The 18,391-nt window shown below is 36.7% G+C and overlaps 2 protein-coding genes across 3 annotated transcripts in view; one reads left to right on the plus strand and one right to left on the minus strand.

Moving 5' to 3' along the window:
- LOC130895663 (mothers against decapentaplegic homolog 6-like) overlaps positions 1–18,391 on the plus strand; it is a 78,834-nt gene that overhangs the window by 11,893 nt on the left and 48,550 nt on the right. The window lies entirely within an intron of this gene.
- On the minus strand, positions 141–16,890 carry LOC130895659 (coiled-coil domain-containing protein 40-like). Of its 2 annotated transcripts, none has more exons than XM_057803095.1 (11): positions 16,537–16,890; positions 15,371–15,535; positions 14,107–14,377; positions 12,999–13,273; positions 12,542–12,930; positions 11,224–11,410; positions 10,608–10,835; positions 8,744–8,939; positions 7,557–7,720; positions 5,382–5,550; positions 141–491 (listed from the first exon to the last, which is right to left on the minus strand). In XM_057803095.1, exons 1-11 carry the CDS (start codon positions 16,837–16,839, stop codon positions 172–174), a joined length of 2,667 nt encoding a protein of 888 aa, XP_057659078.1. In that variant the 5' UTR covers positions 16,840–16,890; the 3' UTR covers positions 141–171. The 2 variants fall into 2 exon arrangements, with proteins under 2 accessions (XP_057659078.1, XP_057659079.1); XM_057803096.1 differs by having other exon boundaries at positions 303–591.

Here is an 18,391-nt window from a genome sequence, read left to right on the forward strand (position 1 = left end):
AATAATCGTGTAGTACACGTCCGAGAAAGTATTTTTAATGACGAGATACGTTTTTTTTTTTGGATAATTGATTTGTTGTCTGGAACGTTTCCTAAATATAAAATTTTTCGTGTCGGTACGTACGAGGGTAATAGGAAAACTTGTTTCGTCGTAATTTTTGTATATATTTCGTTATAATTGGGTTATAAATAGTAAAGTCAAACTTTGGAATAACCTGATCAATATGTGCTGTTTATTAGGGAATTGGTATTGTAATTGTTTGACCAATTGCGATAATTTCTTATTGATGGCTATTTGTTTTTCGTATTCGTAAAGTAGATCATCGTCGTTTTTGTATTTTCTATAGGACGTTTTGTTTTTCGCCAACAACCGATATATTTCGGCTTTTTTTTGATTGTAAACTAAAAATTCGAATTTGATTTGTCTATCGGTTATCGCTTCTTCTAGTTGGGTCTTTAATATTGGTTGGTATTCAGAAGCGAATTCTATACCTACAACAGGCAATAATTTGTGACTAAATTATCGTTTTTTTGGTTTTTCCGCTTCTCTAAATTCATTTTAGTACCGAGTGGAAAGTTTCACATCGAAAATCTACGAGGGAAATTCGAAATTTAGATTGATTTTATAAATAAATTTCGTCTTTTGGGCGTTGGAAAAAATTTAAAACGTTAATTTGGCGTTTTTCATATTGCAGAATCCATTTATCGAAATCCCGGATGTCGAAACTTGGTACCAATAATTTGTGAACCGCACAAAACGGTTAGATTGTCAAAAATATCGCAATTCGAATTTAAATAAAAGTTAATCGAATAAAAACGTGAACGACGATTATTTTTTTGACTTTTTTCTTACTATACGTTTTTCCCTTTTTCTCCAAGCCTCCCATCTACTAAACTATTTCGTTCGATTCGAAAATTTAGTTCAAAATGCCCGATCGGAAGACAAACAATGAACTTTCGAAACCTTAGACCTCGATAAATGGATTATTCTACAGCTCGAAAACGCTAAACAAACGCGTATGTAAATTTGACCGCGAAATTTGAAATATTTATTGAAATTTCATCCCTTAAGAGAGAAACGCTTTATTGTCAAAAAATTGTTACAATTTGTAGACAAAAGCTTGTAAAAACTAAAAAAAAAAAAACCATAAACGATATAGCCGAGGAAAAATCAGAAGGAATCGCGTCGGGTGGATAAATAGGGTTGAGGAGTCCGCACATTTGAAATATTTATTGAAATTTCATCCCTTAAGAGAGAGAAACGCTTTATTGTCAAAAAATTGTTTACAATTTGTAGACAAAAGCTTGTAAAAACTAAAAAAAACAACCGTAAACGATATAGCCGAGGAAAAATCAGAAGGAATCGCGTCGGGTGGATAAAAAAGGTTGAGGAGACCGTGACATTTGAAATATTTATTGAAATTTCATCCCTTAAGAGAGAGAAACGCTTTATTGTCAAAAAATTGTTACAATTTGTAGACAAAAGCTTGTAAAAACTAAAAAAAAAACAACCGTAAACGATATAGCCGAGGAAAAATCAGAAGGAATCGCGTCGGGTGGATAAATAGGGTTGAGGAGTCCGCCACATTTGAAATATTTATTGAAATTTCATTCCTTAAGAGAGAGAAACGCTTTATTGTCAAAAAATTGTTACAATTTGTAGACAAAAGCTTGTAAAAACCAAAAAAAAACAACCGTAAACGATATAGCCGAGGAAAAATCAGAAGGAATCGCGTCGGGTGGATAAAAAAGGTTGAGGAGACCGTGACATTTGAAATATTTATTGAAATTTCATCCCTTAAGAGAGAGAAACGCTTTATTGTCAAAAAATTGTTACAATTTGTAGACAAAAGCTTGTAAAAACTAAAAAAAAAACAACCGTAAACGATATAGCCGAGGAAAAATCAGAAGGAATCGCGTCGGGTGGATAAAAAAGGTTGAGGAGACCGTGACATTTGAAATATTTATTGAAATTTCATCCCTTAAGAGAGAGAAACGCTTTATTGTCAAAAAATTGTTACAATTTGTAGACAAAAGCTTGTAAAAACTAAAAAAAAAACAACCGTAAACGATATAGCCGAGGAAAAATCAGAAGGAATCGCGTCGGGTGGATAAAAAAGGTTGAGGAGACCGTGACATTTGAAATATTTATTGAAATTTCATCCCTTAAGAGAGAGAAACGCTTTATTGTCAAAAAATTGTTACAATTTGTAGACAAAAGCTTGTAAAAACTAAAAAAAAAACAACCGTAAACGATATAGCCGAGGAAAAATCAGAAGGAATCGCGTCGGGTGGATAAATAGGGTTGAGGAGTCCGCACATTTGAAATATTTATTGAAATTTCATCCCTTAAGAGAGAGAAACGCTTTATTGTCAAAAAATTGTTTACAATTTGTAGACAAAAGCTTGTAAAAACTAAAAAAAACAACCGTAAACGATATAGCCGAGGAAAAATCAGAAGGAATCGCGTCGGGTGGATAAAAAAGGTTGAGGAGACCGTGACATTTGAAATATTTATTGAAATTTCATCCCTTAAGAGAGAGAAACGCTTTATTGTCAAAAAATTGTTACAATTTGTAGACAAAAGCTTGTAAAAACTAAAAAAAAAACAACCGTAAACGATATAGCCGAGGAAAAATCAGAAGGAATCGCGTCGGGTGGATAAATAGGGTTGAGGAGTCCGCCACATTTGAAATATTTATTGAAATTTCATCCCTTAAGAGAGAGAAACGCTTTATTGTCAAAAAATTGTTACAATTTGTAGACAAAAGCTTGTAAAAACTAAAAAAAAAACAACCGTAAACGATATAGCCGAGGAAAAATCAGAAGGAATCGCGTCGGGTGGATAAAAAAGGTTGAGGAGACCGTGACATTTGAAATATTTATTGAAATTTCATCCCTTAAGAGAGAGAAACGCTTTATTGTCAAAAAATTGTTACAATTTGTAGACAAAAGCTTGTAAAAACTAAAAAAAAACAACCGTAAACGATATAGCCGAGGAAAAATCAGAAGGAATCGCGTCGGGTGGATAAATAGGGTTGAGGAGTCCGCACATTTGAAATATTTATTGAAATTTCATCCCTTAAGAGAGAGAAACGCTTTATTGTCAAAAAATTGTTTACAATTTGTAGACAAAAGCTTGTAAAAACTAAAAAAAACAACCGTAAACGATATAGCCGAGGAAAAATCAGAAGGAATCGCGTCGGGTGGATAAAAAAGGTTGAGGAGACCGTGACATTTGAAATATTTATTGAAATTTCATCCCTTAAGAGAGAGAAACGCTTTATTGTCAAAAAATTGTTACAATTTGTAGACAAAAGCTTGTAAAAACTAAAAAAAAAACAACCGTAAACGATATAGCCGAGGAAAAATCAGAAGGAATCGCGTCGGGTGGATAAATAGGGTTGAGGAGTCCGCCACATTTGAAATATTTATTGAAATTTCATCCCTTAAGAGAGAGAAACGCTTTATTGTCAAAAAATTGTTACAATTTGTAGACAAAAGCTTGTAAAAACTAAAAAAAAAACAACCGTAAACGATATAGCCGAGGAAAAATCAGAAGGAATCGCGTCGGGTGGATAAATAGGGTTGAGGAGTCCGCCACATTTGAAATATTTATTGAAATTTCATCCCTTAAGAGAGAGAAACGCTTTATTGTCAAAAAATTGTTTACAATTTGTAGACAAAAGCTTGTAAAAACTAAAAAAAACAACCGTAAACGATATAGCCGAGGAAAAATCAGAAGGAATCGCGTCGGGTGGATAAAAAAGGTTGAGGAGACCGTGACATTTGAAATATTTATTGAAATTTCATCCCTTAAGAGAGAGAAACGCTTTATTGTCAAAAAATTGTTACAATTTGTAGACAAAAGCTTGTAAAAACTAAAAAAAAACAACCGTAAACGATATAGCCGAGGAAAAATCAGAAGGAATCGCGTCGGGTGGATAAATAGGGTTGAGGAGTCCGCCACATTTGAAATATTTATTGAAATTTCATTCCTTAAGAGAGAGAAACGCTTTATTGTCAAAAAATTGTTACAATTTGTAGACAAAAGCTTGTAAAAACTAAAAAAAAACAACCGTAAACGATATAGCCGAGGAAAAATCAGAAGGAATCGCGTCGGGTGGATAAAAAAGGTTGAGGAGACCGTGACATTTGAAATATTTATTGAAATTTCATCCCTTAAGAGAGAGAAACGCTTTATTGTCAAAAAATTGTTACAATTTGTAGACAAAAGCTTGTAAAAACTAAAAAAAAAACAACCGTAAACGATATAGCCGAGGAAAAATCAGAAGGAATCGCGTCGGGTGGATAAATAGGGTTGAGGAGTCCGCCACATTTGAAATATTTATTGAAATTTCATCCCTTAAGAGAGAGAAACGCTTTATTGTCAAAAAATTGTTACAATTTGTAGACAAAAGCTTGTAAAAACTAAAAAAAAAACAACCGTAAACGATATAGCCGAGGAAAAATCAGAAGGAATCGCGTCGGGTGGATAAAAAAGGTTGAGGAGACCGTGACATTTGAAATATTTATTGAAATTTCATCCCTTAAGAGAGAGAAACGCTTTATTGTCAAAAAATTGTTACAATTTGTAGACAAAAGCTTGTAAAAACTAAAAAAAAACAACCGTAAACGATATAGCCGAGGAAAAATCAGAAGGAATCGCGTCGGGTGGATAAATAGGGTTGAGGAGTCCGCCACATTTGAAATATTTATTGAAATTTCATTCCTTAAGAGAGAGAAACGCTTTATTGTCAAAAAATTGTTACAATTTGTAGACAAAAGCTTGTAAAAACCAAAAAAAAACAACCGTAAACGATATAGCCGAGGAAAAATCAGAAGGAATCGCGTCGGGTGGATAAAAAAGGTTGAGGAGACCGTGACATTTGAAATATTTATTGAAATTTCATCCCTTAAGAGAGAGAAACGCTTTATTGTCAAAAAATTGTTACAATTTGTAGACAAAAGCTTGTAAAAACTAAAAAAAAACAACCGTAAACGATATAGCCGAGGAAAAATCAGAAGGAATCGCGTCGGGTGGATAAATAGGGTTGAGGAGTCCGCGTCATTTGAAATATTTATTGAAATTTCATCCCTTAAGAGAGAGAAACGCTTTATTGTCAAAAAATTGTTACAATTTGTAGACAAAAGCTTGTAAAAACTAAAAAAAACAACCGTAAACGATGTAGCCGAGGAAAAAACGTTTGTCTCGAACATATTTGAACCGCCCTTAAAGTTTGTGTTGTTGCTTCGTCAAAATTAGAATTAATCTCGAGAACAATGACTGCGCGTCACCTACCGAACGTATGTCACGTGTTTACATTGTTGCACCAAAATAAACGGTGCGTAGCTAATTTCGTATTTTTTTTTAATACGTACGTTTTGATATATCGCTCAAATTGTTTTCCGTCTCTTTTTTCTTTTCTTCGCATATTTTTATTTGTTTTTTTATTTTTTGTATTTCGTTATTTAATTGTTTTATTTGATTTTTTATATTCGACATTTTTCTTCCGACGTTTATTTTCGTTATGTCGGCTTGATTTGTTTTCTAAAAATTTTTATTTTTTTTTATCTAATAGTTTCGAAATATACGAGGTGTGACTATCAAGTAACGAAACTAGTATCAAATCTAAACGACTTTGAACCGTTTAGGCTTCAAGTCTACTCTTTCGAATGCGATGTCTACCGCGTCTGTAGGTAAACCAGTATAGCCGTGGCATTCGTTTTGTTTTGTCGTAAAAATGACTAACGCAACGAAAATTTCACATGAACATCGATTGATTCTTAAAATTTCTTGAAACAAATGTATGGCGGTGAACATTTGTCGCGTCCACGTATTTTACAGCTGTTTAAACCGACAACAAGATGGCCGAGAAGATGTTGGAAGGTGATCCACGTTTAGGACGCCATTCCACGTATTTTTGAGCGGTTTGAACCGACAACAAGATGGTCGAGAAGATGTTGGAAGGTGATCCACGTTTAGGACGTCCTTCCACGTGTTTTTGAGCGGTTTAAACCGACAACAAGATGGTCGAGAAGATGTTGGAAGGTGATCCACGTTCAGGACGCCCTTCCACGTATTTTTGAGCGGTTTAAACCGACAACAAGATGGTCGAGAAGATGTTGGAAGGTGATCCACGTTCAGGACGCCCTTCCACGTATTTTTGAGCGGTTTAAACCGACAACAAGATGGTCGAGAAGATGTTGGAAGGTGATCCACGTTTAGGACGTCCTTCCACGTGTTTTTGAGCGGTTTAAACCGACAACAAGATGGTCGAGAAGATGTTGGAAGGTGATCCACGTTTAGGACGCCATTCCACGTATTTTTGAGCGGTTTGAACCGACAACAAGATGGTCGAGAAGATGTTGGAAGGTGATCCACGTTTAGGACGTCCTTCCACGTATTTTTGAGCGGTTTGAACCGACAACAAGATGGTCGAGAAGATGTTGGAAGGTGATCCACGTTCAGGACGCCCTTCCACGTATTTTTGAGCGGTTTAAACCGACAACAAGATGGTCGAGAAGATGTTGGAAGGTGATCCACGTTCAGGACGCCCCTCCACGTATTTTTGAGCGGTTTGAACCGACAACAAGATGGTCGAGAAGATGTTGGAAGGTGATCCACGTTCAGGACGCCCTTCCACGTATTTTTGAGCGGTTTGAACCGACAACAAGATGGTCGAGAAGATGTTGGAAGGTGATCCACGTTCAGAACGCCCTTCCACGTATTTTTGAGCGGTTTAAACCGACAACAAGATGGTCGAGAAGATGTTGGAAGGTGATCCACGTTCAGGACGCCCTTCCACGTATTTTTGAGCGGTTTGAACCGACAACAAGATGGTCGAGAAGATGTTGGAAGGTGATCCACGTTTAGGACGTCCTTCCACGTATTTTTGAGCGGTTTGAACCGACAACAAGATGGTCGAGAAGATGTTGGAAGGTGATCCACGTTCAGGACGCCCTTCCACGTATTTTTGAGCGGTTTAAACCGACAACAAGATGGTCGAGAAGATGTTGGAAGGTGATCCACGTTCAGGACGCCCTTCCACGTATTTTTGAGCGGTTTAAACCGACAACAAGATGACCGAGAAGATGTTGGAAGGTGATCCACGTTCAGGACGCCCTTCCACGTCAAAAACGGACGAAAAAAATCGTGTGGTTGCTGAATCTATAAGAAATGGCGAATAACGTGTATGCGAATTTGGTATATCATTCCGCATTGTGCGTCAAGAGCCTTCTAGCAAAGTACAACCTCCCAGAATGAGACCATCCACCTTATTCGTCGGATTTCGCATCGTGCGACTTATATCTCATTGCGAACGTCCAATCTTCATTAGATATTTGAGTTTCTGGAAGTTGTGAAAGGAAAAGCGTCGAGCGTTCCGATGGAGCGACGTTCGAATGTGATAACGAAGAAATATCTAGAAATATCAAAGTGAAATACTCCAGTTTCGTTATTACATAGCCACAACTCGTACTTTAGAAGCGATAAGATTATAGAAGAAATACCAATTTTTTATTTACATTTTTGACAATGATTTTTCATCCACTTACCGATCTGCTGTCTACCTGTTTTGCTTCAGATTTGTAAAAAATTGATTCCCTTCTCGATATGCATGTTTCCAATTCTTTCAATATTTTTTCTTGGCTTTTTCTGAGTTCTCCAAGAAATATTTTACCCTGACTTATCTTTGTCTTCAATATATTGACTTGTCCGCCTGGAAATTGAAGCAAAATAAAACGTGAAGCGTCGCGTCTAGAATCTGTGATGTCTTGAATTGGAACACATCAAGATACTCATAGAGAAACATAAGAATTGAAACGGGAAGAAGCGGGAAAGTTCGACCCGAAACGAAAGACAACTTTTGACGTCCGTAAACTACCGAAAGACATTTTGACATGCGAGAAATATCGTCTACTACAGCTCACACCCAAGAGCAAAATCTAAGAACGCCGTGGCGAGATATAATCGAGATGGGACTGGTATACGAAGGCCTAGTAAACTTTTTCGCTTGGTACAAGACCTTACAGCTTTTGCCATGGTTAAAAGACCGGATAAGACAGACGAAAGAAGCTGGAATCCGATGAAATCCTCACCATTTCAACTAACGATTGAAGTATCAAAAAGTTTCGGCAACCAACATTTTTTTCCTATCTTCTGAACCAATTCTAGAATTGTGGGCGACCTCAAAAGTTCCAGCGAGGAAAGATTCTCAAGTCTCCGGACATAGTACCTTGCGAGCAGTCCATTCTCAGGGGCTGCTACTTCAATTGCCGACTAAATCACCTCCAACTCCGATATGGGATTTGTACCATCGATTCGAACAACTCCCTGGTCAAAAAAACACCCTTTACCTTTCCTAGATCAGCACCTTTCCCCAAAGTCTAAGAGGAAACGATTTTGAGCGAAAACCTGAACCAAAATAACATCGAGGACGTTTTATTCTCGAACGAGGCAACGTTTTAATTGAACGGTTATTAATCTGGTGAATATCCACGCTGGATACAAAGATTCCTCATCTGATTCTTGTATTAAAACGATGGATAGCAAGAAGGGGATCAGAGCTCAACAAATCACCTGATTTGAACCCATTAGAACTGCTCGGAACTGACGAAAGTGTTCTGTTATCAATTTGTTTCGTGGTATGCTACAAAAATGGTTCGCCCTCTATGATGAAACAGCAAATCAGAATCGAAAAGCGACAAGTTTCATGGATTTTATCGGAATTGTTAATCGATACCTTTATCTCTTTCTTCATTCGATTCTTTCAAAGTTCCTTTCGCCAATTTGGATTTCGATTCCCAAGCTAGAGCTTCTCTATTTATTTCTATCAAATCTTTACTCAATGTCAGCTTATTTTCTTCGATTAGAGCTATATCAGATTCAATTCTCAATAATTCCAATTCTGCGTCTCTCAATTTATCTTCGAATTGATTCTATTATATTAAAAAAAAATTATAAGCGATCATAGATTTCGTTAAACTACGAGGGAAAGTACCAACACTTTTCCGAGCGATTTTGCAAGCTTTTTCAACCGTTTCAAGTAAAAGTTTCTTTTCAAAATAGGCGTGTACGTATAATATGAAATCCTTTTGACGTCCTTGACACGAATCTGCGATCCTGCATAATATTTTGAAGCTATTAGAGCGTTGAGAGCCGCGTTTGCTCTTTCGGAAAAACAGATCACTTCAGATGAATATTTGACGCAGTTTAAGCGCAATCCAAAGGAGTTTTGGGTCGAAACATTGGATCTCAAGTGCTCCAAAGAAAGCAGAGACTGTCCTTTAGATTCTGGGAATTCACGAGGTGTGATCTGCCTGTGGAAGGGTGAAACCATCACAGGGCTGTACTTTGTGAGATAATTGAGTTTAATCGACTCACTGGTTCACACCTTGGTTCCTACCACGACCAGCTCGACCTACGAACTGCTGCTTCATCCATCGTATTTTCCAGATTTGGTCCGTGAGAATTTCTGTTTTTTCCCGACGAGTTGAAAAAGTTTGTACTACACTACAAACACTCTACAACTAAAACTTCACTTTTGATATCACTTCTTCATCTTTCGGATTGTTTACATCATTGAACACCGTAGAAACTTCCAGAAACATCTACGACTATAGTTACCTAATCATAGATGGAGCCTTTACCAACTATTATAGTTTCCGCTTCATTAGAATTATAACCGATAGCCATTAAATGGCGTGTGGATGTGTACCCGTCAAACTACGGTTACCACTACAATAAATCGTGAATTTCGCCGTTAAATGGCGTGCGGCTGTGTATCCGTTACAGTAATGGGATTTTGACAATATGTCCTGAAAATTTCGATCTTCTCCAGATACCCTTTACCATTTTGACACCGCCATATATTTTCTTCCACATAATTCAATTTATTTCCATTTTTTTTCGTCATTGACCATATTTCTGATGCTTATAAACTTAACGATTGTTATATACGCTCCTATTTTGATTGTCTTTGGAAGGTTTTTCGCCCTGTTACTAACACTTATATCATCGAACACTGTAGAAACTTCTTCCAGAAGCATCTAGAAATATAGTTTCATAATAATAACTGTAACCAACCTAAATCTTTTATGATTTAGTCTAGTAGTCGCCGATAAATGGCGTGCGGCTATGTACCCGTCAAACTATGGTTACCATTACGTTAAATTATGAATGTCGCCGTTGAATGGTGTTCAGTTATGTACCCGTTACAGTAGTGGCGTTCCGACAACGTTTCCTATCCATTTTATTCTTTCTGCTCCAACTTTTCCAGGTAGTTTTGACACCTCCTTATATTTTCCAAGACATTTTTCTTTCATATATTTCCATTTATTCGAATTTTTCTTCGTCGTTGTCTATATTTGTTTATAAAACCGATGTCACCGTTAAATGGCGTGCGGCTATGTACCCGTCAAACCAAAGTTACCGTTAAATGGCGTGCGACTAAGTACCCGTTACAGTATAGATTTTTTATTATTATTTATTATCAGTTAACACTTGGGGATTGATCGTTTACTATTTTATAACTTATTGTATTGGAGGTGGTTATATAGTGAAAATTTGAGATAAAAGGGTGTAAATATTTTTTTGTTTTGCGTTACCTTAACAAATATATTATCCTTATCTAATTGGCATTTGCGATTCCTTTTATTATAAACGTCTTCGCAGAGCCTTTTCAGTTTAACCAAATGTCTTTTGATGGTTAATTCGACGTGTACTTCTTCTCGTTTGATTTGTTCCAATTCCTCGCCTATCCTGATATTTTTTTGGTCGCTCATTAACGTTTGTTTCCTTTTCAAATTCACCATTTTAATTGTTTCTTGTCGTTCCTGTTTGTCGTAAAATTATTTCGTTTTAATGGTTATAAAAAAAGAAGAGGAGCGCAGTTAACGTTTTGTAAGATTCTGTTCAGCCTAGATTCGTACCTGCCGTCGAAGGTCAGTGAGTTATAAATATTATTTAATACCCAATTAATCATTATCTACCAACGCATTTGTCAATTTCCATGAAAATAAATCATAACATGTTTAAAAAAAAAACAGTAAATAGACTGGATAGTAAAGATAAGGATGCGTTAAATCGGAACGGGGATATTTCAGGTAAACGAAAAGGTAGTCCGAGTACACGATAAAACTCGTGTCGATTTTTAATTCGTTGATATAAGGATGCGCTAAATCGGGACGGGGTTTTTACGTGGAATCTGTTATTATCATTTACCTTTGCTAATTTTATCATTGCGTTTTGCTCACAAAGCCAAATCTGTTGCAATTGTTTGATATCTGCTTTTCGGTCTTCTACCAATTTTGCCAATTCGAGTAATTTCAATTCTTGATTTGGATTCGCTTTGTTTTCTTCCAAATGCTTCAACATTTTTTGCAATTTTTCGTTTAACAACTTCAATTTCCTATAAAACGCATTTTTTTAAAGTTTTTTTGGTCGATTTTTTTTTTCGTTATAGACCCCCAACACATTCTCATCCCGAAACCCATGAAAAATTTCCTCAAAGATCTTCAAATCTTTACGAAAATACTCCCCCTCCGTTCATCACTCGAAACTTCCTAAGAGTACGTATACAACGAGGACCATCGACCTTCGACCATAACTTGGTGCACTAGTGGTCATCTTGAGGCTTGGATCATCGAACTTTTACACCAGTTAGGGTTAGATTAAGTTGACTGGTTGTCATTTTGAGGCTTGGATCATCGCCCTATTAAACCAGTTAAGGTTAGATTAGGTTTACTGGTGGTCATCTTGAGGCTTGGATCATCGAACTTTTACACCAGTTAGGGTTAGATTAGGTTGACTGGTTGTCATTTTGAGGCTTGGATCATCGAACTTTTACACCAGTTAGGGTTAAATTAGGTTTACTGGTGGTCATCTTGAGGCTTGGATCATCGATCTTTTACACCAGTTAGGGTTAGATTAGGTTGACTGGTGGTCATCTTGAGGCTTGGATCATCGCACTTTTAGACCAGTTAGGGTTAGATTAGGTTTACTGGTGGTCATCTTGAGGCTTGGATCATCGAACTTTTACACCAGTTAGGGTTAGATTAGGTTGACTGGTGGTCATCTTGAGGCTTGGATCATCGCACTTTTAGACCAGTTAGGGTTAGATTAGGTTTACTGGTTGTCATCTTGAGGCTTGGATCATCGCACTTTTAGACCAGTTAGGGTTAGATTAGGTTTACTGGTTGTCATCTTGAGGCTTGGATCATCGAACTTTTACACCAGTTAGGGTTAGATTAGGTTGACTGGTTGTCATTTTGAGGCTTGGATCATCGAACTTTTACACCAGTTAGGGTTAGATTAGGTTGACTGGTTGTCATCTTGAGGCTTGGATCATCGCTTTTTTAGACCAGTTAGGGTTAGATTAGGTTTACTGGTTGTCATCTTGAGGCTTGATCGATTAATTGATTAGATTGGATTGACTCGAGGCTTGTTGAGCAGTTTGCTGGCTATTTAGAGGAGTTTGACGATTCTTATTATAAAAATGATATAGAAATTAAAAAAAAAAAGAATCATATCAATTACTTACGTTCCCTTCTTTCTATACTGATATTCCTGCGATTCTAATTGTTTTTTGAATGTTTCTTGTTCTGTATATAACGCCGTTATATCTCTTCTAATTTCTTGTAAGTGATTATTGAGTTCTTCGTTTTGCAAAGTTTGCTCGGCCACTTCCGTATAAACTTCGGTACTTCTGTTTATAAGTCGTTGCAAAACGATTTCTACTTCTCTTCTCTTATCCATTATTTCCTCGTATATTTTCTCTTGTTTTTTAGTTAGATTGTTATTGCAGGTTCTTTGGAATAACAGAGTCTCGATACCGCGTTGCAGCGTATTTTTTTTCTCTACCAATCTGTCTATTTCCCTTTGTAATTTCTCGTATTTCGATTCGCTCGGTTTATTTTCTTCTCGTACTTTCTGTTGGGATTTTTTTTTTTATTATCAACGTTATTAGTATCGTTATCTTTTATTTACGGATCTGTTACCTTGATGTCTTTTTCGGTTTCGTTGATAATTTGTTCGAGTCGCGCCATGTCCCTCAACAATTCTTCTTTTTTGACGAGCTCTTTTTGGTACATTTGTTCGCTTCTCTCTTTTTCTTTTTGTACGTTTGTACGGAACGCCGTCAAATCGTCGTTTTCCACCAAAGTTTGCTTTATCTGTTTACGAACGGAATCTATTTCCGACGACAAATTCTTATGTATGTCTCTAAGATCTGTTAATTTTTTTTGTACTTTTTCCAATTTCCCATCCCGGTGACCTGGAAATTGAAATCGCGCGTTTGTTTCACACCAAATTCTACCCAGAAAGGAGTTGGTTAAATGGGTAAGGATAGATGAGGCAAAGAGAAATGAAAAAAGAGCAAAAGGGAAAGAAAGGAGAGAAGAAAAAAAGAGCGAGCGAGAGGAGTAGTTAAAACAGGCAAAAAGGGATATGAGGAGAGAGCAAAAGAGGAAAGAAGAAGATGAATGAGCGAAAGGTGACAGCAAGCGATCGAGAAATGGAGAGAGAGAGCAAGATCGGAAAGAAAATGAGTGAATAATCGAGCAAAAGGGTGAGAAAAGAACAGAAAGCAAACAAGAGGGTGGAGAGAAGGATAGATGAGGCAAAGATGAAAGGAAATAGGACAAGAGTAGAAGATAAGAGGAAGAGAGTTAAAGATGTTTTCCTATAGATTTCCAAAGTAGGTATACGTGGCCTTATTCGATTCAAATAGTGATTTTTTCAAATTTGGAAACGTCAGGTGGCCATAACAGAGGAATAAGGTGAATAAGACAAACCAATATGGTAATGGCGAGAAGGAAAATTCTCCAAAATGGTCTCATGGTCGCCAAGGTCTTTTGAAACAACTAGAATTTCGTCTATCTCGCGTATTTTCAATCGGAAGTCTACAAAAACGAGATTTATGCCCTTTATTGGGACACCTGCACGTGCCAATCGAAATTCCGCGGACTCGCACGATTCCAAACGCGTTCGAAAGACATTCGGACGGCGAGGATTAAGAATTTTCCATAGTATCGAGTCGATGTTTATGAAAGTTTAGATTTTGATGAGCAAAAACAAAAATTTCATCGATTTTGATTGATACTCAACCTATGGTTACGACGGCCGCGTTCCACGATTGCAACAGACATTTATACTCCGTTTCCAAAGCAGAAATCGTCGTATTTCCTACGGCTATTTGTTCCTCCAAATCGTCAATATATTCTCTTTTCACTTCGGCGGAAAGTTCCAATGTTTCCATTTCGCCTTCCAATTTCCACAATTCCGTTATCAACGAATGCATCAAATAATCCTGGTACCTTTTTTTCTTGGAAAGCGTTTCGTTGTCTTCTCTCCGTTTGGAAGCGATTGTTTTGTTCACCTAAACAGATTTAGTCAACATCTAAGTATCGAAACGGATGGAGGAACGCGAGGTGATTAAATACTTGCGTTAAAAATGGTTTCTTTGTATATATTAGAGGAATTTACGGTCGGGGGAAGTTTTATTTGCTTTAGAATAAAGCGAGCAGTCACAATTCTGCTACAATCGTTTGGAGAGGCTTCGAAATCAGAGGTCTGGCTAGTAAATAACGAGATTGGGCGGTCTAGACGGGTGGGGGGTGAAAAATGCACGTCCATGAACACGTTTCCGTCACTATTATAGAATGTATTTGTGCAGTAGCAGTTTGAAATTGTAAAAAAACTCCCACTGAGTGTTATAAATTGTTGCAAGAGGCCTATGGGGACAATTCTCTATTTCGTGCCTGTGTTTTTGAGTGGTGTAAGCGCTTTGGTGAGGTCGAGAGAGCACTGAAGTCGCCCAGTGACTGTTTCCGGATGATTCCCGAGGCCGTAAACGCCGATAAAGAAACGATTAGGAATATTTTAGTATCTAGGCCAAAAAATCTGACTCTTGACCAAAAGCTGTTGCGTCAAAAGGTCTGCTCGGATTTCCCTGCAATATTAGGAAACTATCTGCCTTGAAAGGGACCCGATTTGAGTCGATGGAAGCGGTAAACCAGAGCTCCTTAAAGCCATCACCAAAGAGGACTTCCATCAATGGAAAAAACGTACGGAAAGGTGTGTGTGGCGAGGGGATGGGAGTATATTGAAGGGGTGCATTCGAATGTAGAATAATTTTTATAATAAAACCTTTTATTCGTAACGAGTCTCGTTATTTAGTAGCCAGACCACGTAGCATCCGATAGATTTGGCGTCCAGCGATTATCATCTGTTTCATGAACTTGCTTGAAGCATTTTAATACTTCTTAGTATTGTTTTCGAAGTTTCGTCAAAATATCGGTGCAAAATTACAAAACACTCGACAGCAGAGGTGCAAGACGAAAAAATAATGGAAATAGCGATTAATACGAACCTTGAGATGTCCTTCAATACTATTTTCGACATCTTCTAAACTGTTATTAATTTTTTTAACCGATTCGATTTCGTTAAAAAGTTCTCTTGCGGTTTTTCGAGTATCAAACAGTTTTTCATCGATATCTTTCAGAATTTGGGTATTTCGTTCCAATTCTTCTTCTTCCTGATAAACGAAAAATATAATACGAATATTATAATCTGGATTTTATACAAAGGTGATCCCAGAAGTATCTGGTTTAACCTAGAGGTGGCGGTAATTGCTCGAATGAAACCACTATATTGAAAAGTATACAATCTATACATGTTTCAAGTTTAAAGTTTCGATACAATACGTTTCAACGAGACCGTACGACCTGCAAGGACCAGCATCTCGGTAGTCGACCAAAGGAAGTGACGACTCCCAGAAATGTTGAAGAAAATCCAAAACTCCTTCAAAAACCTTTAAATCTTGACCAAACTCATCACTCTTTTTCCGAAAAGAAATCATATTCACTTTTGTCCTAAACCTTTAAGCTGCAGGGGTCATTTTAAAGGGCTTGTTCCAGACCCGGCTCATAATTTGTTACTAGATCATTGATTTTGTGGTTCCAGTCGTTCTCGAGACATGCGCGGTCCCTACCACTTAACTTAGAGGGTAGCCATATCCAAGATGATCCATTTTTCACCCCCAAACAAACCACTACCTTCTTCTGTCGGTATTGAGCTACAGCAGCCAGTTTGGCGGATAAGGGATTCAGCTGATCCATCAACTCCTTTTAAAAAGTCTAATGGATAGAGATTTCGTCCTCTGTGCAACGAAACCTGCATTATCTGCTAGGTGTAGCGTCTTCAGGTGTTTATTGAGACGACAGTGCCCTCTACTTGAGGTTGAGCCCCTCTAGGTTGTCCCAATAATTGGTTTTGCTCCTATCTACCTTCTTTTTCAGTATTTTTTCATTATTTTGTAGCTGGGTCGCTTTAACGAGCTTATCAGCTGGTTCATTTGGTTTCGTGTCCTCGAATCCATTGTGGGGTAGTTTTCCAAGAAGTTTTTGCGTTGACAAATAAGAAACTTGAAGTTGGAATAAAACGAAACGCGATAACTTATTATGAATATTTCTGTACCTAAATGTAACGAAATTTCGTAAGTTATGACAACGCCGCGTAAATTAAACGAAGATGTACCTGTTCACATTTTTCCCTCAGAATTTTAACATTCTGTATTAACTTTCCTAAAGTTTCTTGTTTGTTACAAACGATTTGTTGTTGTTCATACACTTGAAGGCCGTATGTCTCCAATTCCACATTTTTTTTCGTTAGTTCAATTTCTATTTCGTTGATTTCTCCATTGGCTCTATCTATTAGATTGAGAAGGTGTTCCTTGAGAGCTCCTTGAAATTTTTCTAACAAAGGATGGTCCGGAAACAGTATCGATGAGTCAGGTTTGTATTCCTGATTTTTAAAATCTTGATTTACCTCGTCGCACATTATTATACAGAGAAAAAAATGTATAAAAAAAATATTAAATCTTCAAACTAATGACAAGTGACATGACAAGTCATAATACGTTGTGGGTTAACTAAGTGCCTCATAGTAAGAGACCAAAAGTATAAAAATAAAAAGAAGAATTATAGAGGTTAAATCAGAATATATTTATTATATAGGGTGTCTCAAAATTAAAACAAATAAAGTGGATGACAGTTTAGTGAATTTAATGTACCGGGTGGATAACTAAGAACTAAGAATAAAAAAATTAGGCCCCCAGAAACACGTGGAAATTTTTTAACAAATTCCGCGCATTTTTGATTTCGCTAAGTTTAGTCTATCTCTTCAAATAAGAAGTGGGGGAGAGCGGGAAACTTGATTTAAAAACATTTCAAAACTGGCCCATTTTAGTTTTTTCAAAAAATATGGCTTAAAATTTATAAAAAACATTTTTTTAGAACAATATTGTAGAAAAATTCTTCCCGTAACGTTAAGATGCATTTGGTACGAAGTTTCCTACTTAAGTTTTGAGATATGGCAACACTGATATGTATATGTCAAATCTGACATTGCCAATCATAAAGTTTGACATTTGTAATGTTGGAACGTACTCAGATCGTGTTGTCATATGACACGTGGAAATTTTTTAACAAATTCCGCGCATTTTTAATTCCGCAAAGTTTAGTCTATCTCATCAAATAAGAAGTGGGGGAGAGTGGGAAACTTGTTATGAAAAAATAGCTGTAAGTCCGGTTCTGCTTAGTCGATTTTTATGAACTTGCTTTTACTTGAAAGTTCTTTTTTCCAGCAATACAAAATATATCATTTCTAAGCAATTTAATTAGCAACTTATATGGTAGAGGGCGTTGTTTCATATATTTTAGATATTGTGAAAGTTTGAGTCCGACATGGAACTTTTGAGGGATGTTCCAAGTTGTTCTAGTTAATTCCAAAACGTCATGAAGTTTAGAACGACATTTTTAGGAAAAAAAAACCCACTTTCTGAGCTGGGATGTATCGAAAATGCTGCTTGAAATTGAATTTTCCTCAAATTAAAGAAAAACAAGTTTCTCTCGAACCAAATATGGTAGAAAAGTACGAGGTAACCTTGAATGATGTAGGAAAGACACATTTCTACAACTTTTCACTTCTTAAATCTTTTTATTTGTTTTTCTTGATATTTTTTTTTTAATTTCGGGTCTATTTTGATGAAAATTTGATTTAAAATTTTTAAAGATGCATTTGGTACGAAGTTTGCTACTTAAATTTTGAGATATGGCAACACTGATATGTATATGTCAAATCTGACATTGCCAATCATAAAGTTTGACATTTGTAATGTTGGAACGTACTCGATCGTGTTGTCATTCGAGTGATATTCGAGTTGTTGTTTAGAAACTTTCGCATAATTTAAGAATCGCTTAAAAAAATCTCGTGTCGATGCGGTGCTTCGAAAGATCGTGACAGATTTGAGTATATAAATTCCAAAACTAAACAACAAAACAACTAAATGCGTCTACAAGACGATCTAAATCCAAGGAAAGTTGTTGGCGCA

The sequence above is a fragment of the Diorhabda carinulata genome, chromosome 6 (genome assembly GCF_026250575.1).
Source record: "Diorhabda carinulata isolate Delta chromosome 6, icDioCari1.1, whole genome shotgun sequence".
In the NCBI taxonomy this organism is placed as follows: Eukaryota; Metazoa; Arthropoda; class Insecta; order Coleoptera; family Chrysomelidae; genus Diorhabda; species Diorhabda carinulata.